This window comes from Scyliorhinus torazame, chromosome 2 (genome assembly GCF_047496885.1).
Source record: "Scyliorhinus torazame isolate Kashiwa2021f chromosome 2, sScyTor2.1, whole genome shotgun sequence".
NCBI classification, from domain to species: Eukaryota; Metazoa; Chordata; class Chondrichthyes; order Carcharhiniformes; family Scyliorhinidae; genus Scyliorhinus; species Scyliorhinus torazame.
The window spans coordinates 380,437,516-380,457,884 of record NC_092708.1 but is presented as its reverse complement, the minus strand read 5'-3'; the positions used below and the strand labels follow the sequence as shown (position 1 = coordinate 380,457,884).

General features: G+C 45.4%; 1 protein-coding gene across 2 annotated transcripts in view; it reads left to right on the top strand.

Moving 5' to 3' along the window:
• Nucleotides 1–17,536, top strand: part of ahsa1b (AHA1, activator of heat shock protein ATPase homolog 1b) — a 29,738-nt gene extending 12,202 nt beyond the window's left edge. The window contains exons 3-6 of one of the 2 annotated variants that reach the window (XM_072493571.1): nt 9,734–9,862; nt 12,982–13,083; nt 13,395–13,446; nt 14,436–17,536. In XM_072493571.1, coding sequence (XP_072349672.1) covers nt 9,734–9,862; nt 12,982–13,083; nt 13,395–13,446; nt 14,436–14,608 — 456 coding nt within the window. In that variant the 3' untranslated portion in view covers nt 14,609–17,536. The remainder of the gene's footprint in view (nt 1–9,733; nt 9,863–12,981; nt 13,084–13,394; nt 13,447–14,435) is intronic. The other variant, XM_072493572.1, reaches the window with a different exon arrangement.
• Nucleotides 17,537–20,369: the final 2,833 nt, after the last annotated feature.

Genomic DNA, 20,369 nt, shown 5'->3' with positions numbered 1-20,369 from the left:
TGTCCGGAATAAAAGAATGACTAGGGTAAGAGTAGGGCCAGTCAAGGGCAGTAGTGGGAAGTTGTGCGTGGAGTCCGAGGAGATAGGAGAGGTGCTAAATGCATATTTTTCGTCAGTATTCACACAGGAACAAGACAATGTTGTCGCGAATACAGAGATACAGGCTGCTAGACTAGAAGGGATGGAGGTTCATAAGGAGGAGGTGTTAGCAATTCTGGAAAGTGTGAAAATAGATAAGTCCCTTGGGCCGGATGGGATTTATCCTAGGATTCTCTGGGAAGCAAGGGAGGAGATTGCTGAGCCTTTGGCTTTGATCTTTATGTCATCATTGTCTACGGGAATAGTGCCAGAAGACTAGAGATAGCAAATGTTGTCCCCTTGTTCAAGAAGGGGAGTAGAGACAACCCCGGTAACTATAGACCAGTGAGCCTTACTTCTGTTGTGGGCAAAGTCTTGGAAAGGTTTATAAGAGATAGGATGTATAATCACCTGGAAAGGAATAATTTGATTAGAGATAGTCAGTACGGTTTTGTGAAGGGTAGGTCGTGCCTCACAAACCTTATTGAGTTATTTGAGAAGGTGACCAAACAGGTAGATGAGGGTAAAGCAGTTGATGTGGTGTATATGGATTTCAGTAAAGCGTTTGATAAGGTTCCCCACGGTAGGCTATTGCAGAAAATATGGAGGCATGGGATTCAGGGAGATTTAGCAGGTTGGATCAGAAATTGGATAGCTGGAAGAAGACAAAGGGTGGTGGTTGATGGGAAATGTTCAGCCTGGAGTCCAGTTACTAGTGGTGTATCCCAAGGATCTGTTTTGGGGCCACTGCTGTTCGTCATTTTTATAAATGACCTGGAGGAGGGGGTAGAAGGATGGGTGAGTAAATTTGCAGGTGACACTAAAGCCGGTGGAGTTGTAGACCGTGCGGAAGGATGTTACAAGTTACAGAGGGACATAGATAAGTTGCAGAGCTGGGCTGAGAGGTGGCAAATGGAGTTTAATGCAGAAAAGTGTGAGGTGATTCATTTTGGAAGGAATAACAGGAAGACAGTATACTGGGCTAATGGTAAGATTCTTGGTAGTGTGGATGAGCAGAGGGATCTTGGTGTCCATGGACATAGATCCCTGAAAGTTGCCACCCAGGTTGAGAGGGTTGTTAAGAAGGCGTACGGTGTGTTAGCTTTTATTGGTAGTGGGATTGAGTTTCGGAGCCATGAGGTCATGTTGCAGCTGTACAAAACTCTGGTGCGGCCGCATTTGGAGTATTGTGTGCAATTCTGGTCGCCGCATTATAGGAAGGATGTGGAAGCATTGGAAAGGGTGCAGAGGAGATTTAACAGGATGTTGCCTGGTATGGAGGGAAGATCTTATGAGGGAAGGCTGAGGGACTTGTGGCTGTTTTCGTTAGAGCGAAGAAGGTTAAGAGGTGACTTAATTGAGGCATACAAGATGATCAGAGGATTGGATAGGGTGGACAGTGAGAGCCTTTTTCCTCGGATGGTGATGTCTAGCACGAGGGGACATAGCTTTAAATTGAGGGGAGATAGATATAGGACAGATGTCAGAGGTAGGTTATTTACTCCGAGAGTAGTATGGGCGTGGAATGCCCTGCCTGCAACAGTAGTGGACTCGCCAACATTAAGGGCATTTAAATGGTCATTGGATAAACATATGGGTGATAAGGGAATAGTGTAGATGGGCTTTAGAGTGATTTCACAGGTCGGCGTAACATTGAGGGCTGAAGGGCCTGTACTGCGCTGTAATGTTCTATGTTCAATCTCCATGTCCTCCGTGCATCACAGTGAGGCTAAGTGAAGACACTAGTTGGGCAGAATTTGAATTTATTTTGAGGCTTTTTTTATTATTCATTCATGGGTTAACTCGCCTGCAAGGTCAATATTTATTTCCAGCCGGCCCTCAGAAGGTGACCGTGAGCTGCCTTCTTGAACATCTGCAGTCAGTGAGGCGTAGGTATACCACAGGGCAGTTGATGGGGGATTCAAGGTTTTTGACCGAGTGAGAAAGAGCCGCTTGTAGCTGATGGTCCCATGTACCTGCTGCCCTCTTCTTTTGGGCGTTCAAGGTCCGGGATTTGGAAGGTGCTGTTGAAACCTTGGTGAGTTGCTGTTGCAGTATATCTTGCCAATGATGCACACTCCTGCCATTGTGGTCTGACAGCGGAGGAAATTAGTATTTATGGTTATAGATAGGATGCTGATCAAGCGGGATGCTGTATCCTGTTCGAGCTTTACGTGTTGGAGCTGCACTCATCCTGCCAAGTGGAGAGTATTGCATCGTGCTTTGATTTGTGCCTTGCAGATGGTGGACAGGCTTTTGAAGAGCAGGTGATAAGAGGCTCACTGGAGGATTCCCAGCATCTGAATTGCTCTTGTGGACACAGTATTTATGTAACAGGTCCAGCTCAGTTTTTCATCAGCATTAGCACCCAGAATGTTGGGGTGTTATTTGTAATGGGATGTGAATGCTTTTGGCAAGACCATCATTTGGCGCTCATCCCTATTTGCTCTCTAAGGTCCTGGTGCCACAACCACTTTGAACGGTCACAATCCACGTTGTGTATGTATGTACACCTAGTGTTAGTAACAATAATGTCTTTTGAACTGTACTGGCCATTACTGAAACATGGTTAAACGATGGTCACGACTGGGAGTTAAATATCCGAGGGTATCAAACTATTGGGAAGGACAGAGTGGATGGTAATCTGTTATGTAAGGATGACATCCGGGCAACAGTAAGGGATGACATCGGTGCTATGGAGGATAAGGTTGAATCCATTTGGGTGGAAATCAGGAATAGTAAGGCGAAAATGTCACTGATCGGAGTAGCCTATAGGCCACCAAATAGTAACATTATGGTGGGGCAGGCAATAAACAAAGAAATAACTGATGCATGTAGAAATGGTACAGCAGTTATCATGGGGGATTTTAATCTACATGTCGATTGGTTTAACCAGGTCTGTCAAGGCAGCCTTGAGGAGGAGTTTATAGAATGTATCCGCGATAGTTTCCTAGAACAGTATGTAATGGAACCTACGAGGGAACAAGCGGTCCTAGATCTGGTCCTGTGTAAAGAGACAGGATTGATTCAGGATCTCATAGTTAGGGATCCTCTCGGAAGGAGCAATCACAATATGGTGGAATTTAAAGTACAGATGGAGGTTGAGAAGGTAAAATCAAGCACTAGTGTTTTGTGCTTAAACAAAGGAGATTACAATGGAATGAGCGAAGAGCTAGCTAAGGTAAACTGGGAGCAAAGACTTTATGGTGAAACAGTTGCGGAACAATGGAGAATCTTCCAAGCGATTTTTCAGTGCTCAGCAAAGGTTTATACCAACAAAAAGGAAGGACAGTAGAAAGAGGGAAAATCGACTGTGGATATCTAAGGAAATAAGGGAAAGTATCAAATTGAAGGAAAAAGCATACAAAGTAGCAAAGATTAGTGGGAGACTAGAGGACTGGGAAATCTTTAGGGGCAACAGAAAGCTACTAAAAAAGCTATAAAGAAGAGTAAGATAGATTGAGAGTAAACTTGCTCAGAATATAAAAACAGATAGTAAAAGTTTCTACAAATATATAAAACAAAAAAGAGTGGCTAAGGTAAATATTGGTCCTTTAGAGGATGAGAAGGGAGATTTAATAATGGGAGATGAGGAAATGGCTGAGGAACTGAACAGGTTTTTTGGGTCGGTCTTCACAGTGGAAGACACAAATAACATGCCAGTGACTGATGGAAATGAGGCTATGACAGGTGAGGACCTTGAGAGGATTGTTATCACCAAGGAGGTAATGATGGGCAAGCTAATGGGGCTAAAGGTAGACAAGTCTCCTGGTCCTGATGGAATACATCCCAGAGTGCTAAAAGAGATGGCATGGGGAATTGCAAATGCACTAGTGATAATTTACCAAAATTCACTAGACTCTGGGGTGGTCCCGGCGGATTGGAAATTAGCAAACGTGACACCACTGTTTAAAAAAGGAGGTAGGCGGAAAGCGGGTAATTATAGGCCAGTGAGCTTAACTTCGGTAGTAGGGAAGATGCTGGAATCTATCATCCAAGGAAGAAATAGCGAGGCATCTGGATGGAAATTGTCCCATTGGGCAGACGCAGCATGGGTTCATAAAGGGCAGGTCGTGCCTAACTAATTTAGTGGAATATTTTGAGGCCATTACCAGTGCGGTAGATAACGGGGAGCCAATGGATGTGGTATATCTGGATTTCCAGAAAGCCTTTGACAAGGTGCCACACAAAAGGTTGCTGCATAAGATAAAGATGCATGGCATTAAGAGGAAAGTAGTAGCATGTATCGAGGATTGGTTAATTAATAGAAAGCAAAGAGTGGGGATTAATGGGTGTTTCTCTGGTTGGCAATCAGTAGCTAGTGGTGTCCCTCGGGGATCAGTGTTGGGCCCACAACTGTTCACAATTTACATAGATGATTTGGAGTTGGGGACCAAGTGCAATGTGGCCAAGTTTGCAGATGTTACTAAGATAAGTGGTAAAGCAAAAAGTGCAGAGGATACTGGAAGTCTGCAGAGGGATTTGAATAGGCTAAGTGAATGGGCTAGGGTCTGGCAGATGGAATACAATGTTGACCAATGTGAGGTTATCCATTTTGGTAGGAATAACAGCAAAAGGGATTATTATTTAAATGATAAAATATTAAAACATGCTGCTGTGCAGAGAGACCTGGGTGTCCTAGTGCATGAGTCGCAAAAAGTTGGTTTACAGGTGCAACAGGTGATTAAGAAGGCAAATGGAATTTTGTCCTTCATTGCTAGAGGGATGGAGTTTAAGACTAGGGAGGTTATGCTGCAATTGTATAAGGTGTTAGTGAGGCCACACCTGGTGTATTGTGTTCAGTTTTGGTCTCCTTACTTGAGAAAGGACGTACTGGCACTGGAGGGTGTGCAGAGGAGATTCACTAGGTTAATCCCAGAGCTGAAGGGGTTGGATTACGAGGAGAGGTTGAGTAGACTGGGACTGTACTCGTTGGAATTTAGAAGGATGAGGGGGGATCTTATAGAAACATATAAAATTATGAAGGGAATAGATAGGATAGATGCGGGCAGGTTGTTTCCACTGGCGTGTGAAAGCAGAACTAGGGGGCATAGCCTCAAAATAAGGGGAAGTAGATTTAGGACTGAGTTTAGGAGGAACTTCACCCAAAGGGTTGTGAATCTATGGAATTCCTTGCCCAGTGAAGCAGTAGAGGCTCCTTCATTAAATGTTTTTAAGATAAAGATAGTTTTTTAGAATAAAGGGATTAAGGGTTATGGTGTTCTGGCCGGAAAGTGGAGCTGAGTCCACAAAAGATCAGCCATGATCTCATTGAATGGTGGAGCAGGCCCGAGGGGCCAGATGGCCGACTCCTGCTTCTAGTTCTTATGTTCTTATGTCATGTCTTGTGGAACAACATTTTTCGCATGAGATTTTTTTTTTGTCAATGCTGTTCTTCAAAAACAGCTAATAAAACTTGATGTTTCTAAACGATGCATGGGCAAAGCTTAGTACAAAACCAAAACAGTTTCCATTCTCCTCTCTGCCACCTGGAAAAGACTTGTGTAACTAAATCTGAATAATCAGTTCCTAGTGGGCGTGAGCTCTCAGCTGTTTAATTGGCGGCAGCTTTTTTCAGTGCCTGAAGCTTACCTGGTGCTGGGTGTTCAACTGTTCCGTGCTCCATTACTGATTTGTTAGGAAATGTTTACCCATGTAGGAAATGAGCATAGTGATCAATGAACTAGACTTTCTTCTGGTGGGGGAGGGAAGTGGAAGGAGAGCCAGTGTTCTCATGTAGATTGTGTTCAAACTTTCTATTTATTTGGGTGAATAATAAAGAAATGCTTGACGCATTTTTTTAAAACAAAATTTCATTAAGGTATTCATAAAATATCAATAACAAAATGAAAAAAGAACCCAACAGGGTTAAGTACAAAACACAGTCTAGAAAAGCAACCCTACATATCCCCCTCCCACCTGTACATAAATAATAAATTAACATTAACGCCCCGACTGAACACAACAGGCATATGCACCCCCTCAGACCCTCCAATGTAAATAACAAAAACAAAAATAAAGTGACCCCCCCCCCCAAGTTGCTGCTGCCATTGACCAATGTCTACCGTGCCAGGAAGTCTAAGAACGGTTGCCACCGCCTAAAGAACCCTTGTACCGATCCTCTCAAGGCAAATTTCACCCTCTCCAATTTAATGAACCCCGCCATATCGCTAATCCAGGATTCCACGCTTGGGGGCCTCGAATCCTCCCACTGAAAAAGAATCCTTTGCCGGGCTACCAGGGATGCAATGGCCAGAATACCGGCCTCTTTCGCCTCCTGCACTCCCGGCTCCTCTGCCACCCCAAATATTGAGAGCCCCCAGCCCGGTTTGACCCTGGATCCTACCACCCTCGACACTGTCCTCGCTACGCCCTTCCAAAATTCCTCCAGCGTTGGGCATGCCCAGAACATATGGGTGTGATTTGCTGGGCTCCCTGAGCACCTAACACACCTGTCCTCACTCCCCAAAAACCGGCTCATCCTTGTCCCGGTCACGTGTGCCCTGTGCAGCAACTTAAACTGTATGAGGCTGAGCCTCGCACACGATGAGGAAGAGTTCACGCTCCCTAGGGCATCTGCCCACGTCCCTTCCTCAATCTCCTCTCCCAACTCCTCCTCCCACTTACCTTTCACCTCCACCACCGAGGCCTCCTCCTCCTCCTGCATCACCTGGTAAGTTTCCGAGATCCCCCCGAGAGCACCCTGTCCTGTACTGTGTGTGGCAGTAGCCGCGGGAATTCCACCACCTGACGTCTGGCAAAAGCCCTTACCTGTAAGTGCCTGAAGGTGTTCCCCGGGGGAGCCCATACTTCTCCTCCAGCTCACCCAGGCTCGTGAACTTCCCGTCCACAAACAGGCCCCCCAACTTGCGTAACCCCGCCCTGTGCCACCCCGAAACCCCTCCACCTGCTCTCCCTGGGGCGAACCGGTGGTTCCCCTGTATTGGGGTCCACGCCGAGGCCCCAACCCCCCCCCCCCATGCCGCCTCCACTGCCCCCAAATTTTGAGGGCAGCCGCCACCACCGGGCTCGTGGTATACCTCCCTGGAGGGAGCGGCAACGGCGCCGTTGCCAGCGCCTCCAGACTCGTACCCACACGGCGCCGTCTCCAGCCTCTTCCATGCAGCCCCCTCCTCACCCACTTGCGCACCATCGTCGTATTGGCGGCCCAGTAGTACCCACAGAGGTTGGCAGCGCCAGTGTTCTCCTCCCTCCCCCATATCTCTACTCCGCTCCGCTCCAGGAACACCCTTCTCGCCCTCGGAGTCGCGCCCACACAAACCCCATTATACTCCTGTTAACCCGCCTAAAAAAAGCCTTTGGGATAAACACTGGGAGGAACTGGAACAGGAACAAAAACCTTGGGATCACCGTCATTTTGATTGACTGCACCCTACCCGCCAAGGACAGCGGCAACGCGTCCCACCTCTTGAACTTCTCCTCCATTTGCTCCACCAGCCTTGTAAAATTAAGCCTATGCAGGGCCCCACAGCACCTGGCCACCTGGACCCCCAAATACCTGAAGCTCCTCTCCGCCCTTTTTAGTGGGAGCTCGCCAATCCCCCTCCTGGTCCCCTGGGTGAACCACGAACAGCACGCTCTTCCCCATGTTGAGCTTGTAGCCCGAATAGTCCCCGAATTCCCTAAGAATCCTCATTACCTCCGGCATTCCCCCCCCCACCGGGTCTGCCACATACAACAGCATGTCGTCCGCATAGAGCGACACCCTATGCTCCTCCCCAACCCCCTCCAGTTCCTTGACTCCCTCAGTGCTATAGCCAGGGATTCAATCGCCAGTGCGAAGAGCAGGGGGGGACAGGGGACACCCCTGCCTCGTCCCTCGGTGCAACCGAAAGTATTCGGACCTCCTCCTGTTTGTGGCCACACTCTCCATCAGGACCTCATACAACAGCCTAACCACCTGACAAACCCCTCCCCAAACCCGAACCTCTTCAGCAGCTCCCACAGGTACCCCCACTCTACCCTATCGAAGGCTTTCTCAGCATCCATCGCCACCACTATCTCCGCCTCCCCCTCCCTCGCCGGCAGCATGATAACGTTCAAAAGCCTCCACACATTCGCGTTCAACTGCCTCCCCTTCACGAACCCTGCCTGGTCTTCGTGGATGATCTGCAGCGCACAATCCTCAATCCTCATGGCTAAGACCTTCGCCAGCACCTTGGCATCTACATTTAGCAACTAAATCGGTCTGCAAGACCCATCCTGCAGGGGATCCTTGTCCCGCTTCAGGATCAAGGAGATCAGTGCCCAGGACATCGTCGGGGGCAAAGCCCCCCCCCCCCCTTGCCTCATTGCAGGTCCTAACTAGCAACAGGTCCATATATTTTTTTAATAGAATTCGACTGGGAAACCGTCCGACCCGGTGCCTCCCCACCTGCATGCTTCCTACCCCTTTGGTCAGCTCCTCCAGCCCAATCGGGGCCCCCAATCCTGCCACCAGTCCCTCTTCCACCTTTGGAAACCTCAATTGGTCCAGGAAGCAGCCCATCCCTCCCTCCTCCCGTGTGGGCTCGGATCGGTACAATTCCTCGTAAAAGTCCCTGAAGACCCCATTGATGCCAACCCCACTCCACACCACACTCCCTTCCCTGTCCGTAACTCCCCCGGTCTCCCTAGCTGCGTCCTGCTTCCGAAGCTGATGCGCCAGCATCCGGCTTGCCTTTTCCCCATACTCCTAAATCGCCCCCTGGGCCTTCCTCCACTGCACCTCCGCCTTCCTGGTGGTCACCAGGTCGAATTTGGCCTGGAGGCTGCGCCTCTTCCTCAACAATCCTTCCTCGGGCACCTCCGCATACCTCCTGTCTACCCTCACCATCTCTCCCACCAGTCTCTCCCTCTCCCCCCGCTCCCTCCACTCCTTGTGGGCCCTAATGGAGACCAGCTCTCCCCTCACCAGCGCCTCCCATACCATCCCCACTCTGACCTCCCCGTTGTGGTTGGTCTCCTTGGACCCGCTCGCTCACCACCTCGTCCGCCAACAGCCCCACCTCCCAAGCGCCACAGCGGGTGCTGGTCCCTCTCCTCCCCCATCTCCAAGTCCACCCAATGCGGGGCGTGGTCCGAAATGGCTATTGCCGAATACTCAGTATCCTCTACTCTCGCTATCAGCGCCCTACTCAAAATGAAAAAGTTGATTCGGGACATGTGAGAAGAATGAAAATTCCCTAGCCCCCCCGGCCTTGCAAATCTCCAAGGATCCACCCTTCCCATCTGGTCCATAAACCCCCTCAGCACTACCCGAGTCCTCAGCACTGTATGCAGCAGTGCTAACCACTGCGCCACCCAGATGGCCATTGGATCACTGTCTGTGCGGAGTCTGCACGTTCTCCCTCTGTCTGCGTTGGTTTCCTCCCAGTGCTCCGGTTTCCTTCCACAAGTCCCGAAAGATGTGCTGTTAGGTAATTTGGACATTCTGAATTCTCCCTCTGTGTACCTGAACAGGTGCCGGAATGTGGCGACTAGGGGCTTTTCACAGTAACTTCATTGCAGTGTTAATGTAAGCCTACTTTTGACAATAAAGATTATTATTATAATGGATGATAGGTGGTTGCATAATCCACTGCTTTGCAAAGTTTTAGGAAGCCTGGCCAACTTCCCATCATGCTCTGTTTTAATTAAATTAATTTATCTTCAGAATCCTACAGGGCAGTTACCCCGTCAGCATCCACCAGTTGGAGGTAAGATTCCAACTTGTAAAATTAACTTGAAGGACCATTTCATGACATCACCAGAAGAGCTATACAGGATCTTTACTACACAAGAGGTAAGTGTCAATGGGAACGGGAATGAAGAGAGTATTACAATGTTAGTTCCTCTTGTGCACCACCAAGTGGCTTGAGGTGGAGGAGCATGTTAGGAGCAGTGTCTAGTCTGTCACCGAGTCAGAAAGAATCACTAAATAGCATAATGACAGAAGGAGTCCATTGTGTCTGTTTCAAAAATAATTCAGTCAATTCCTCTTCCACATACTTACTCTTCCCAAGTATTTAATTCCATTTTTTAAAACTTCTACTTTTTTATGAAGGGTAGCAAGGATAACCCGGGTAATTGTAGGCCAGGGAGCTTGATGTCAGTGATGGTCAAAATGTTGGAAAAGATTCTCAGACATAGGATCTATGCTCATTTGGAAGTGAACGGTCTTATTAGTAACAGACAGTATGGTTTTGTATAAGGGAGGTCGTGTCTCACTAATTTAATTGTGTTTTTGAGGAGGTGACAAAAATGATTGACGAGGGAAGAGCTGGATGTTGTCTACGTGGACTTTAGGAAAGCATTTGACAAGGTTTCTCATGACAGGCTGGGGATTAAATCACATGGGGTCAGGGGTGAACTAGCTGGATGGTTTCAAACTGGCTTGGCCATAGAAGAAAAGGGTAGCAGTGAAATGGTATTTTTCCGAATGGAGGTCTGTAACTAGTGGTGTTTCACAGGGGATCAGTACTGGGACCTCTGCTCTTTGTAATATATATAAATGACTAGGAAGAAAATATGGTTGGTTTGATTATCAAGTTTGCGGTTGATACTAAGATTGCAGGAGTTGCGGATGGTGATGAAGATTGTCAGAGAATACAGCAGGATATAGATAGGCTGCAAAATTGGGTGGAGAAATGGCAGATGGAACTTAACCCGGACAAATGCGCGGTGATGTATTTTGGTAGATCCAATTCAGGTGGGAGCTATAAAATAAATGGCAGAACCATCAGGAGCATAGAGACACAGAGATCTGGGCGTGTGGGTCCACAGATCCTTAAAAGTGGCAGGCAGCACAGGTGGAAATGGTGGTAAAGAAAGCCTATGGCATGCTTGCCTTCATAGGACAGGGTATCGAAAATAAAAGCTCGCAAATTATGTTGCAGTTATATAGAAAGTTGGTTAGGCCACATTTGGAATACTGTGTCTAATTCTGGTCACCACACTACCAGAAGGACGTGGTGGCTTTGGAGAGAGTAAAAAAAGGTTTACCATGATGTTGCCTGGTAAATACCCTGGAGGGTTTTGGCTATGAGGAGAGATTGAATAAACTGGGATGTTCTCACTGGAGAGACTGCGGCTGAGGGGCAACCTGATAGAAGTTTATAAAATTATTAGGGGTATAGATAGAGTGAACAGTTGGGAGCTTTTTCCCAAGGCAGAAATGACAATTACAAGGGGACACAAGTTCAAGGTGAGTGGGGGGAATAGGTTCAGTGGAGATGTGCAGGGGAAGTTTTTTTTACACAGGGTGGTGGTGGCCTGGAATGCGCTGCCAAGTGAGGTGGTTGACGCAGATACGTTGGCGACCTTTAAGACTTATCTGGGTAGACACATGAACAGACATGGTACAGAAAGATACAGACAGGACATGTGATCGGCACCGGCTTGGAGGGCTGAAGGGCCTGTGCTGTATTGTTCTTTGTTCTGCTGAATGTGTATCCAGCACCCTATTAGATAGTGGGTTCCAAATCCTAACCACCTTGTTGCATGAACTGTTTTACTGCTGATTCATTTTTGTTTTGCCAAGTGCCTTCAATCTGTGTCTGCTAGTTAGCAGCTCTTCAGCTGTTGGAAACATTTTCTTATTTACTGTAGTTAAACTGTTCTTATTTTTTTAATATAAATTTAAAGTACCCAGTTATTTTTTTTTCCAATTAAGGGGTAATTTAGCGTGGCCAATCCACGCAGAAACGGGGAGAATGTGCAAACTCCACACGGACAGTGACCCAGGGCCGGAATTGAACCTGGGTCCTTGGCGCTGTGAGGCAGCAGTGCTAACCACTGGGCCACTGAGCTGCCTTTAACCCTTTTAAATGCCTTTCAAATCTTTTCTAAGCCTCCTGTGTTCCAAGGAGACCATTCCCAGCTTCTTCAGTCTGACAAAACGACTAATTCCTTGTCTCTGGAGCCATTCTAGTAAATCTCTCTGTCCTCCATGTCCTTTTTTTTTGGCAGTGCCCTGAATTGAACACACTCCTCCCACTGGAGCTGATCTAATGTTTCATGTAGAAACATTAATTCCAGAACTCCAGATTCCATTATACTTCATTGTCCAGCTGCTTAGCTAATCTCTCATGACACCTTCAAATGCCCCAACTCCTCCTCCTTGCATCTGCTTTTAAAGTTTTGGTAAGAAACAAATGCTGTCCCCTCACATTTTTTCTACTGAATTTTATCTGCCGTGTTTCCATCCACCTCGCTCTCCGCCTGGCTGCCTCTTCACTATTTACTATACCTTAACAAATGTCTTTTGAAAATCAACTAGATCCACTGAATTTTCCTTTTACATACCATGTTAGTTCCATTATTACTAAACTCTTATTTAGATTTGTCAAACACACTGCCTTTTCATAAAACCATGTTGACATTGCCTAATTGCGCTGTGATTTTCTAAGTACCCTGTTACCACCACAGCATTGGATTCCAGCATTTTCCCAATGACAGTCAAGCTAACTGACCTAATCCATGTTCTGTGTAAACTGCATGATTGTGTAACAATCTGTAAAGGGAACAAACAGCTGCAACAACCAATGTTTCTTCAAAATGCATGAATGTGTGGGACAAGGAAATTAGAGCGAACATTGCCTGTTGTTGTTTCCCCTCCCTTGACGTTTACTATCTTTCAATCGATTTTGACTATTGCAGAATTTTAGGAGGGTAGTAAATATTGTTTTGAATTACATTTGAAATATATTTGGGTCAACCTTTTTGATAGATAACTGATTTTTGAAATGTTGGATTATGAATTTGTTCCTCTGATATTCTAATTCATTCTGTCTTGGAGCTATTGAAATGATGGAGTTGCAAATTGTAATCAGCAATAATGTGTGAAGTGGGGAAGAGACACTTATTCCTAAACCAGATAAATAGTTCTGAAGCTTATACTGCATTGTTCATTTCCAATTTTAGCTCATTCAGGCTTTCACACACGCACCAGCAGTTGTTGAGGCCACTAAAGGAGGAAAGTTCCAACTGCTTGATGGGAATGTCAATGGAGAATTCTTGGAACTGGTTAGTATGTTTTTGAAACCTTGTTATGATGCAAATGATCGTATCATATAGGAATTAGCAAGAGTAGGCCACTCTGCCCCTCAAGCCTGCTCTGCCGTTCACATTAATTGGAGAATTTGTCCAATTCAGTTGTCAATTATAATTTTGCCACAATAAAATTGTCATTGTTTAAGCTTCAAAATTAAAGCTTTGATTGCTGAGGTTTAGTGGATTTTTTTGTCGCTTGTTTTTGTTGTTTCAATGTGTAGGATATTCAAAGTATGTTACTGGTGGTGTTATCAAAATACTGATGACCTAATTTTATTTACCAGGTTTCTGAGCAACGGATTGCTATGAAGTGGAGGTACAAGGCATGGCCAACTGGTATGTTTCTCTCTGCGCAGAGTTAATGTTGAATGTAGCTATACCCTAGAGAGCAATGATTGGACTGAAGTTCTCAAAATATTCTTGGTTCGATGCCCTCCCCAGTTAATATTAGGGTGGTCACAGCTCCCTGCTATTATTATCCTAATGTTTTAGAACTTAGCAACTTTACCTACATATTTGCTCTTCAATTCCCTTTGAAGCTCCCCTAGTACAGCCCAGCAGTGTGAATTTCCCCTTGTGCGTGCTCTCGCTCACTCTGCTCTCTTCTCTCTCTCATTTTCTCTCTTTCTTTTCCTCTCTCTCTCTCTCTCTCATTCTCTCTTCCCTCTCTCTTCACTCTCTCTCTTTCTTTCCCTCTCCTTTTTTTCACTTCCCCTCCCAGCCAAGAGTCGGCACCGGGCACACAGCTGTTGGCTCCGACACACACCGCCATTTCACTCGAACGTTGTTTGGGAGTGGGCAGGACATCCACACAGTACGGGAAGGCGTCCTGCCCATGAGCTGTCGGCCACTCTTCAACCTGGCCCTGGGTCCCAGAGCTGGGAAGCTTTATTTTGTGTGCGTGCGCGCGTGCGGTTGGGAGGAGGGGCGGTTGGGAGGAGAGTTGTAATCGAGGGAGCCCGGGTGCAATAATCCCGGGGAGGTGTGTGCTCCAACTTTAGGGGGCCTTCAGAGTGAATTCCCGCCCAAGACAGTGAAAGTGTACATAGCTAATTTGTGTCCCGACATCTCCCACGCTTAAGGAAGATGCTCTTTTAAAATTCATCAGCTCTGTGGTGATTTTTGTCTGGTTACATGGAACAAACTGTTCCAAGACACTTCCCAAATGGAAAGTCATTAATGTAGATATCGTTGTAATGTGTAGTGTAAATGTGACTTCCTCGAATTTGTTTCGTTGAATATTTTGAATATTTTTCAGAAATCTCCCTTTTCAGTTTTGCCTGGTTGTTGAAAAAACTTACTAATTGCCACTGCCTTATTTTCAGAACATTATGCAACTATAAAACTAATCTTCTGCAGCAAGAACGATGGAACAGAACTTCATGTGGAGTGCAAAGGTGTCCCAGTGGGCGAGGAAGATCAGACAAAATCAGGCTGGCAGCGTTACTACTTTGATGGCATTAAGCAGACTTTTGGCTACAATGTCCGACTGTTTTAACAGGATGATCTCTCCTGAAAACTCCTAGCTAACTTATGAAATACGGAAAAGCTTTAGACCTTTGTTCATTTCACTGTTATGCTCATTCTCGTGTGTTAGTCCAGCCAACCTGCAACTATGACGATGAATACTTTCAATAGAACATCTTTTTTTCCAGCAACCAAAAAAACTCAACTCTGTTAAGTACAGCCTTAGAGTGGGAAAGACTTTTTCAATCCATCTTGAAGAGTGAGAACGTTGAGCATGTTAATTGTGAAATTTCAAATGAGACCTACATGCAAGAATTTCCCACCATGTACAGTTGTGTAAAATACTAGTACTAGTTCTCATCGCCAGTGTGACTTTCAATTGTAACTGCAGGATACTGTAAGGTATGGGGTTTTCTGGATTCAGCAATAAGATGAGTGAACAGATGAAAAGATTGGAGAGATTTCTTGCCCTCCCAAGTTTATTTCTCCTTTCTCCCTGCCCCCTCGCCACCCCCAACCCAAACATAATAAACCTCTAATTCTCTTTTATCCCATGTGCAGTATTTGCCTACCCCAGGATCTGAAAAGGACACTTTGTTTAATTTTTAACAGTTTTTCAGGAAAAGCAGATCTCAGACCAGCAATCTGTTTGCATCTGATGCTTATTCACTGATGATAAACTCAGTGTAGCAATGTGCCAGCAAAGGGATCAAATAAAAGCTAGGAGTGGAAGAAAAACCTTACTGATGGTTGCAGTTTTTTCAAATGTGATTTTTACAGATTACTTGAGGGGTGGGTTGTTTGTACTACACTCTACTGACGTAACTACTGTCACACTGTGGCTAATGTTTGTTCTTCAGTTGGGTTTTAGGTAAGAATTCACTATAAAGGTGTACCACTTGCAAGAAGTTGAGCCATACGAAAGCCAGTCTAATAGCTATTTCTTTAAAAATGGGTCAGGTTACTCATCTATCATGGTCCCCTCATGGGCAATCCTGCATCTTTCTAAGGAACTGCAAGGGAGTAAAATGTATTGTAATTTCCTAATGTAACAATTTCTAAAAGTTGGCTTGGAAATAGATTTTTCTCATGGTAGAACACCAAGCAGACTGAAGATTGGCACTGAAAATAATGCTTCAGAACGTGCTTGAGCAGAGCATCCTGTGTGCCCTATTTCAACTTTTCCCCCTCGCCCTTCAACATTCTGCATGTTGCCAAAAGAGAATTAATGATGACAAGGTTGAGGCCAATACAGCATGAGGTTTAAAGGACAGAGAGAAATGGAAACTACTCCGAAGGGAATTGGGCGTATGAGTTAAATCGGGAAGAGAAAGATTGGATTAAAGGTGGAGTGGGGGAAGAAGTAGGAAAAAATAGCATATTGAAAATCAACCAGTTACTATCTGTTGGAATGAGATTTGGCTGCTCAAATTGAGCAGTTGACTGATGCTGCAGGAACATAAAATCTCAGCATTCAATTATTTGTGTTGTACTGGCTCACACTTCTTGTTTAATTGGCAGCGAATGCACTGTTGAGGTGAAAATGTGCCAAAAGTATATGGTAGTCATCAACAAATCCAATAGAGAATTCATGAGAAACCAGCTTTATTCAAGTAGTTTAGGGACATAGCATTGATTAATTTAAGGAAAGTTGGATTAAACACTTTGGAATAGAATATTGCAGATGTGACAGCAAATGTGGAGAGAGAAGCAATTAAAAATTTCAAATCAACTGGGAAAGCTTAGAGATGCAACCGGTTTTAATCGGAGGAGGCGAATGAACAAGAAGGCCTGTGATGGGGTTAAAGACGGGGGGGGAGATTATTAATAATAATCTTTTGTCACAAGTGGGCTTACATTAACACTGCCATGAAGTTACTGTGGAATATCCCTCGTCGCCATACTCTGGCACCTGTTTGAGTACAGAGAGAATTCCAAATGTCCAAATTACCTAACAGCATGTTATTCGGAACTTGTGGGAGGAAACCGGAGCACCCGGAGAAAACCCACGCAGACACTGGGAGAATGTGCAGACTCCGCACAGACAGTGACCCAAGCCGGAAATCAAACCTGGGACCATGGCACTGTGAAGCAACAGTGCTAACCACTGTGCTAATGTGCTGCCCAGTGGTTAAATGACGGGATTTAAAAAAAAATTAAACTTAGAGTACCCTATTGGGGCAATTTAGCATCGCCAATTCACCTACTCTGCACATATTTTTAGGTTGTGGGGGTGAGACCCACACAGACACTGGGGGAATGTGGAAACTCTTAATTTACAGAATCATGGTGAAACGTGATTAGGCACTTCATAACCTTCTGGATTTGACAAAGAGTTTAGCAATTTTGGATCGTAACCTCCGATGTCTCTTGTTTTTGGACAGCATCTGTTGGTAAAGACTTGCCTCATCCCATTTACACTTTTTCTCTAGACTTACTTTGTTCCTTTACTTGGGGAGAGGGAAAGGAGAACCGATTGCCTAGCCCCCCTTCTTTGCCTTGCACTCCTTTTGTCGTTTAATGCCTCCGGTCTTCAACCCTATCGCAAACCTTCCCTTTATTCCCATGCCCCATTGAGCTAATTAAATGGAGGTTGAGGGTGAGCTGCCATATTCTTGAGGCTTCAGAGCAGAGGATGCAAACCATCCAGCAACTAATGGCCTTTCGTAACAGACAGGATATTTCTTCCTCTCCGCAAGTTGCTGACTATGGTGAGCAAAGTTCAACACGTATCAGCAAATTCTTAGCTGAGCAGCTCAAACTACAAGATTTCATTTCACAGACTTGTGCTTTTGTGGAACTACTTTCCAAGCCTGATCTCTTGCAGCTTGCAACGAGATTGGCTGATATTGGGTTGAATATCTATACTGAACTGTGTACCAGAGCAACAGGTGTAGGCTGGTTGTCCATCCCCATGTACATATTACTGTCACTTTATTAAATACAATTTCTACTTAAACATTTGTGTGCCTTAGATTTCCGGTGTGTCTCACATGCCAATTATGTTGAAGTATAGTTTTCATATTGACTACCAATTATTAGTGTTCAAGGAGGAGGACCCGGATGATGTGACAACCCTTAAATCCAATCATTAACGTTGCAGCCTCATGGACGTGGGAGTGCTCCCAAAAGATTTAGTAGGGGGAGTGGGACAGTTTCCCCCACAACAAGTTCCAGCCTAAGTTTGAATTCTTGGGAGAAGGATACCGAGTGTATTGAAATCTCACTTTGCAGTATCATAGTCGAGGCCACACAGTTCATTACAACCCCAGTTAAATAATTCTGCAACATGTGGAGGCATTTGTGGTGATCTTTCAGGAATCACCACCGCTGCTTAAGAAGGAAGGGGGGCAGAAGATGGGAAATTATACGCCGGTTAGCCTGACTTGGGTCATTGGTACGATTTAGAGTCCATTATTAAAGATGAGATCGCGGAGTACTTAGGAAGTGTATGATAAAATAGGACTGAGACAGCACAGCTTCGTCAAGGGGAGGTCATGTCTGCCAAATCTGTTAGAATTCTTTGATGAGGTAACAAGGAAGTTCGACAAAGAAGAACCTGTGTTCGTGATCCATTTAGATTTCCAGAAGGCCTTTGACAAGGTGCCGTTTAGGAGGCTGTGCTGTTAAGGGTAAGATACTGCCATGGCTAGAGAATTGGCTGACTGACAGAAGGCAGGTTGGGGATAAAGGGGTATTTTCAGGATGGCAGCCGGTGACTAGTATGTCTCAGGTTGGTGTTGGGACCACAACTCTTCACAATATGCATTAACGATCTGGAATAAGGAACTGACCACTGTTGCTAAGTTTGCAGATGATACAAGATATGCAGAAGGACAGTTATATTGAAGCGGGGGGGACTGCAGAAGGACTTGGACAGGCTAGGAGAGTGGGCAAAGAAGTGACAGATGGAATATGATGTGGAAATGTGAGAGGTTATGCACTTTGGAAGGAAGAATGGAGGCATGGACTATTTTCTAAATGGGGAAATGCTTAGTAAATCAGAAGCACAAAAGAAGTTCATAGTTCAAGATCCTCTTAAGGTTAACCTGCAGGTTCAGTCGGCAGTTAGGAAGGCCAATGCAATGTTAGCATTCTTGTTGAGCGGGCTAGAATACAAGACCAGGGATGTACTTCAGAGGCTGTATAAGGCTCTGGTCAGACCCCATTTGGAGTATTGTGAGCCGTTTTGGCCACATATCTACATGTGCTGGCTTTGGAAATGGTTCAGAGGAGGTTCACAAGACTGATCTCTGGAATGAAGAGCTTGTCATATGAGGAGCAGTTGAGGACTCTGGGTCTGTACTCGTTGGCATTTAGAAGGATGAGGATGGATCTTATTGAAATTTACAGGCCTGGATAGAGTGGACGTGGAGAGGATATTTCCAGTAGTAGGAAAAACTTGAACCAGAGGGCATAGCCTCAGACTGAAGGGACAATCCTTTAAACAGACACAAGGAGGAATTTCTTCAGCCAGAGGGTGGTGAATTTGTGGAACTCTTTGCCACAGAAGCCTGTGGAGGCCAAATCACTGTCTTTAAGACAGAGGTGGATAGGCTCTTGGTTAATAAGGGGATTAGGCGTTATGGAGAGAAGGCAGGAGAATAGGGATGAGAAAAATATCAGCCATGATTGAATGGCAGAGCAGACTCAATGGGAGGGCAATGTCTTATGGTCTTATGAGCAGGTTCTTTTGGCCAGAGTTTGGGGACAAGGCGTCACACAATTCTTAATCTCTCAATTGTATAGAACAAATACGTTTACATTCATGCTGCCATTTTACAATTTTGTTTAACATTTCCCATTATAAATGGTCAGTATTTCCCACTTTTAATGCCAAAAACTTAGGCATGTGAATGTTTTTGTATTTAGGTGTACCCACTAGATGGCAGTGGGGAAATTTATAAGGGTCTCAGTTGATTTTTTTTAAAGGTCGCTTCGAGATTTACAATTTTCTTGTACCCTCGTACCCTCATTTCCACTGTTTGAAGGATAGCAACTACAACCCCCTCTGCATGTTTGACAAATTAGAGGTGATTACACTAATTTGGCACTTTAGGTATTGTCTACTTAAGTCACTGGCGCAGGGTGAGCCTAACAGATGTGTCAAGGTGGGTAGTTGACGAAGCTAAGGTAGTGAGTTAAGGTAGGAGAAATATGGGACAGAGTCGTGCTGTGGACCTGACTTTGAGCCCGGCCCCGGGTCACTGTCCGTGTGGAGTTTTCTCCCCGTGTCTGCGTGGGTCTCACCCCTACAACCAAAAGCGATGCGCAGGGTAGGTGAATTGGCTACACTAAATTTTCCTTTAATTGGAAAAAAAAATTGGATACTTTTTTTGTGTAAAAAAAAAAAAAAAGGTAAAAATCTGGAACATGAAGGGAAAGAGGTGGTGGAGGAAGAAAATTAGGGAGAAATTATAATCTGTTTAAAGAGAAGGGACAGCTAATCTGGGACACTTGTCAACGTAAAGGAAGGGAGCATGGCAAAAGGGAGTAAAGACTAATCTTCACATAACTGAAGTAGCAGAAAAACTGGGGAGAAATGTGTGGCTTAATCTAGATCAATCAGGTTGACACAATTGAAATAGGGGTGACACTAAATTACCCAGTCCCACCTCAGGTCAGACCCATTAATATATTAAATTACATATGGACCAATCAAACATGTTTACCGTAGAATCCCTACACTGCAGAAGGAGGCCATTCAGCCCCTCGGGTCTGCGCCGACCCTCTCAAAGAGCACTGTACTTAGTCCCACTCTCCTGCCCTAACCGGCACATCTTTGGTCACTG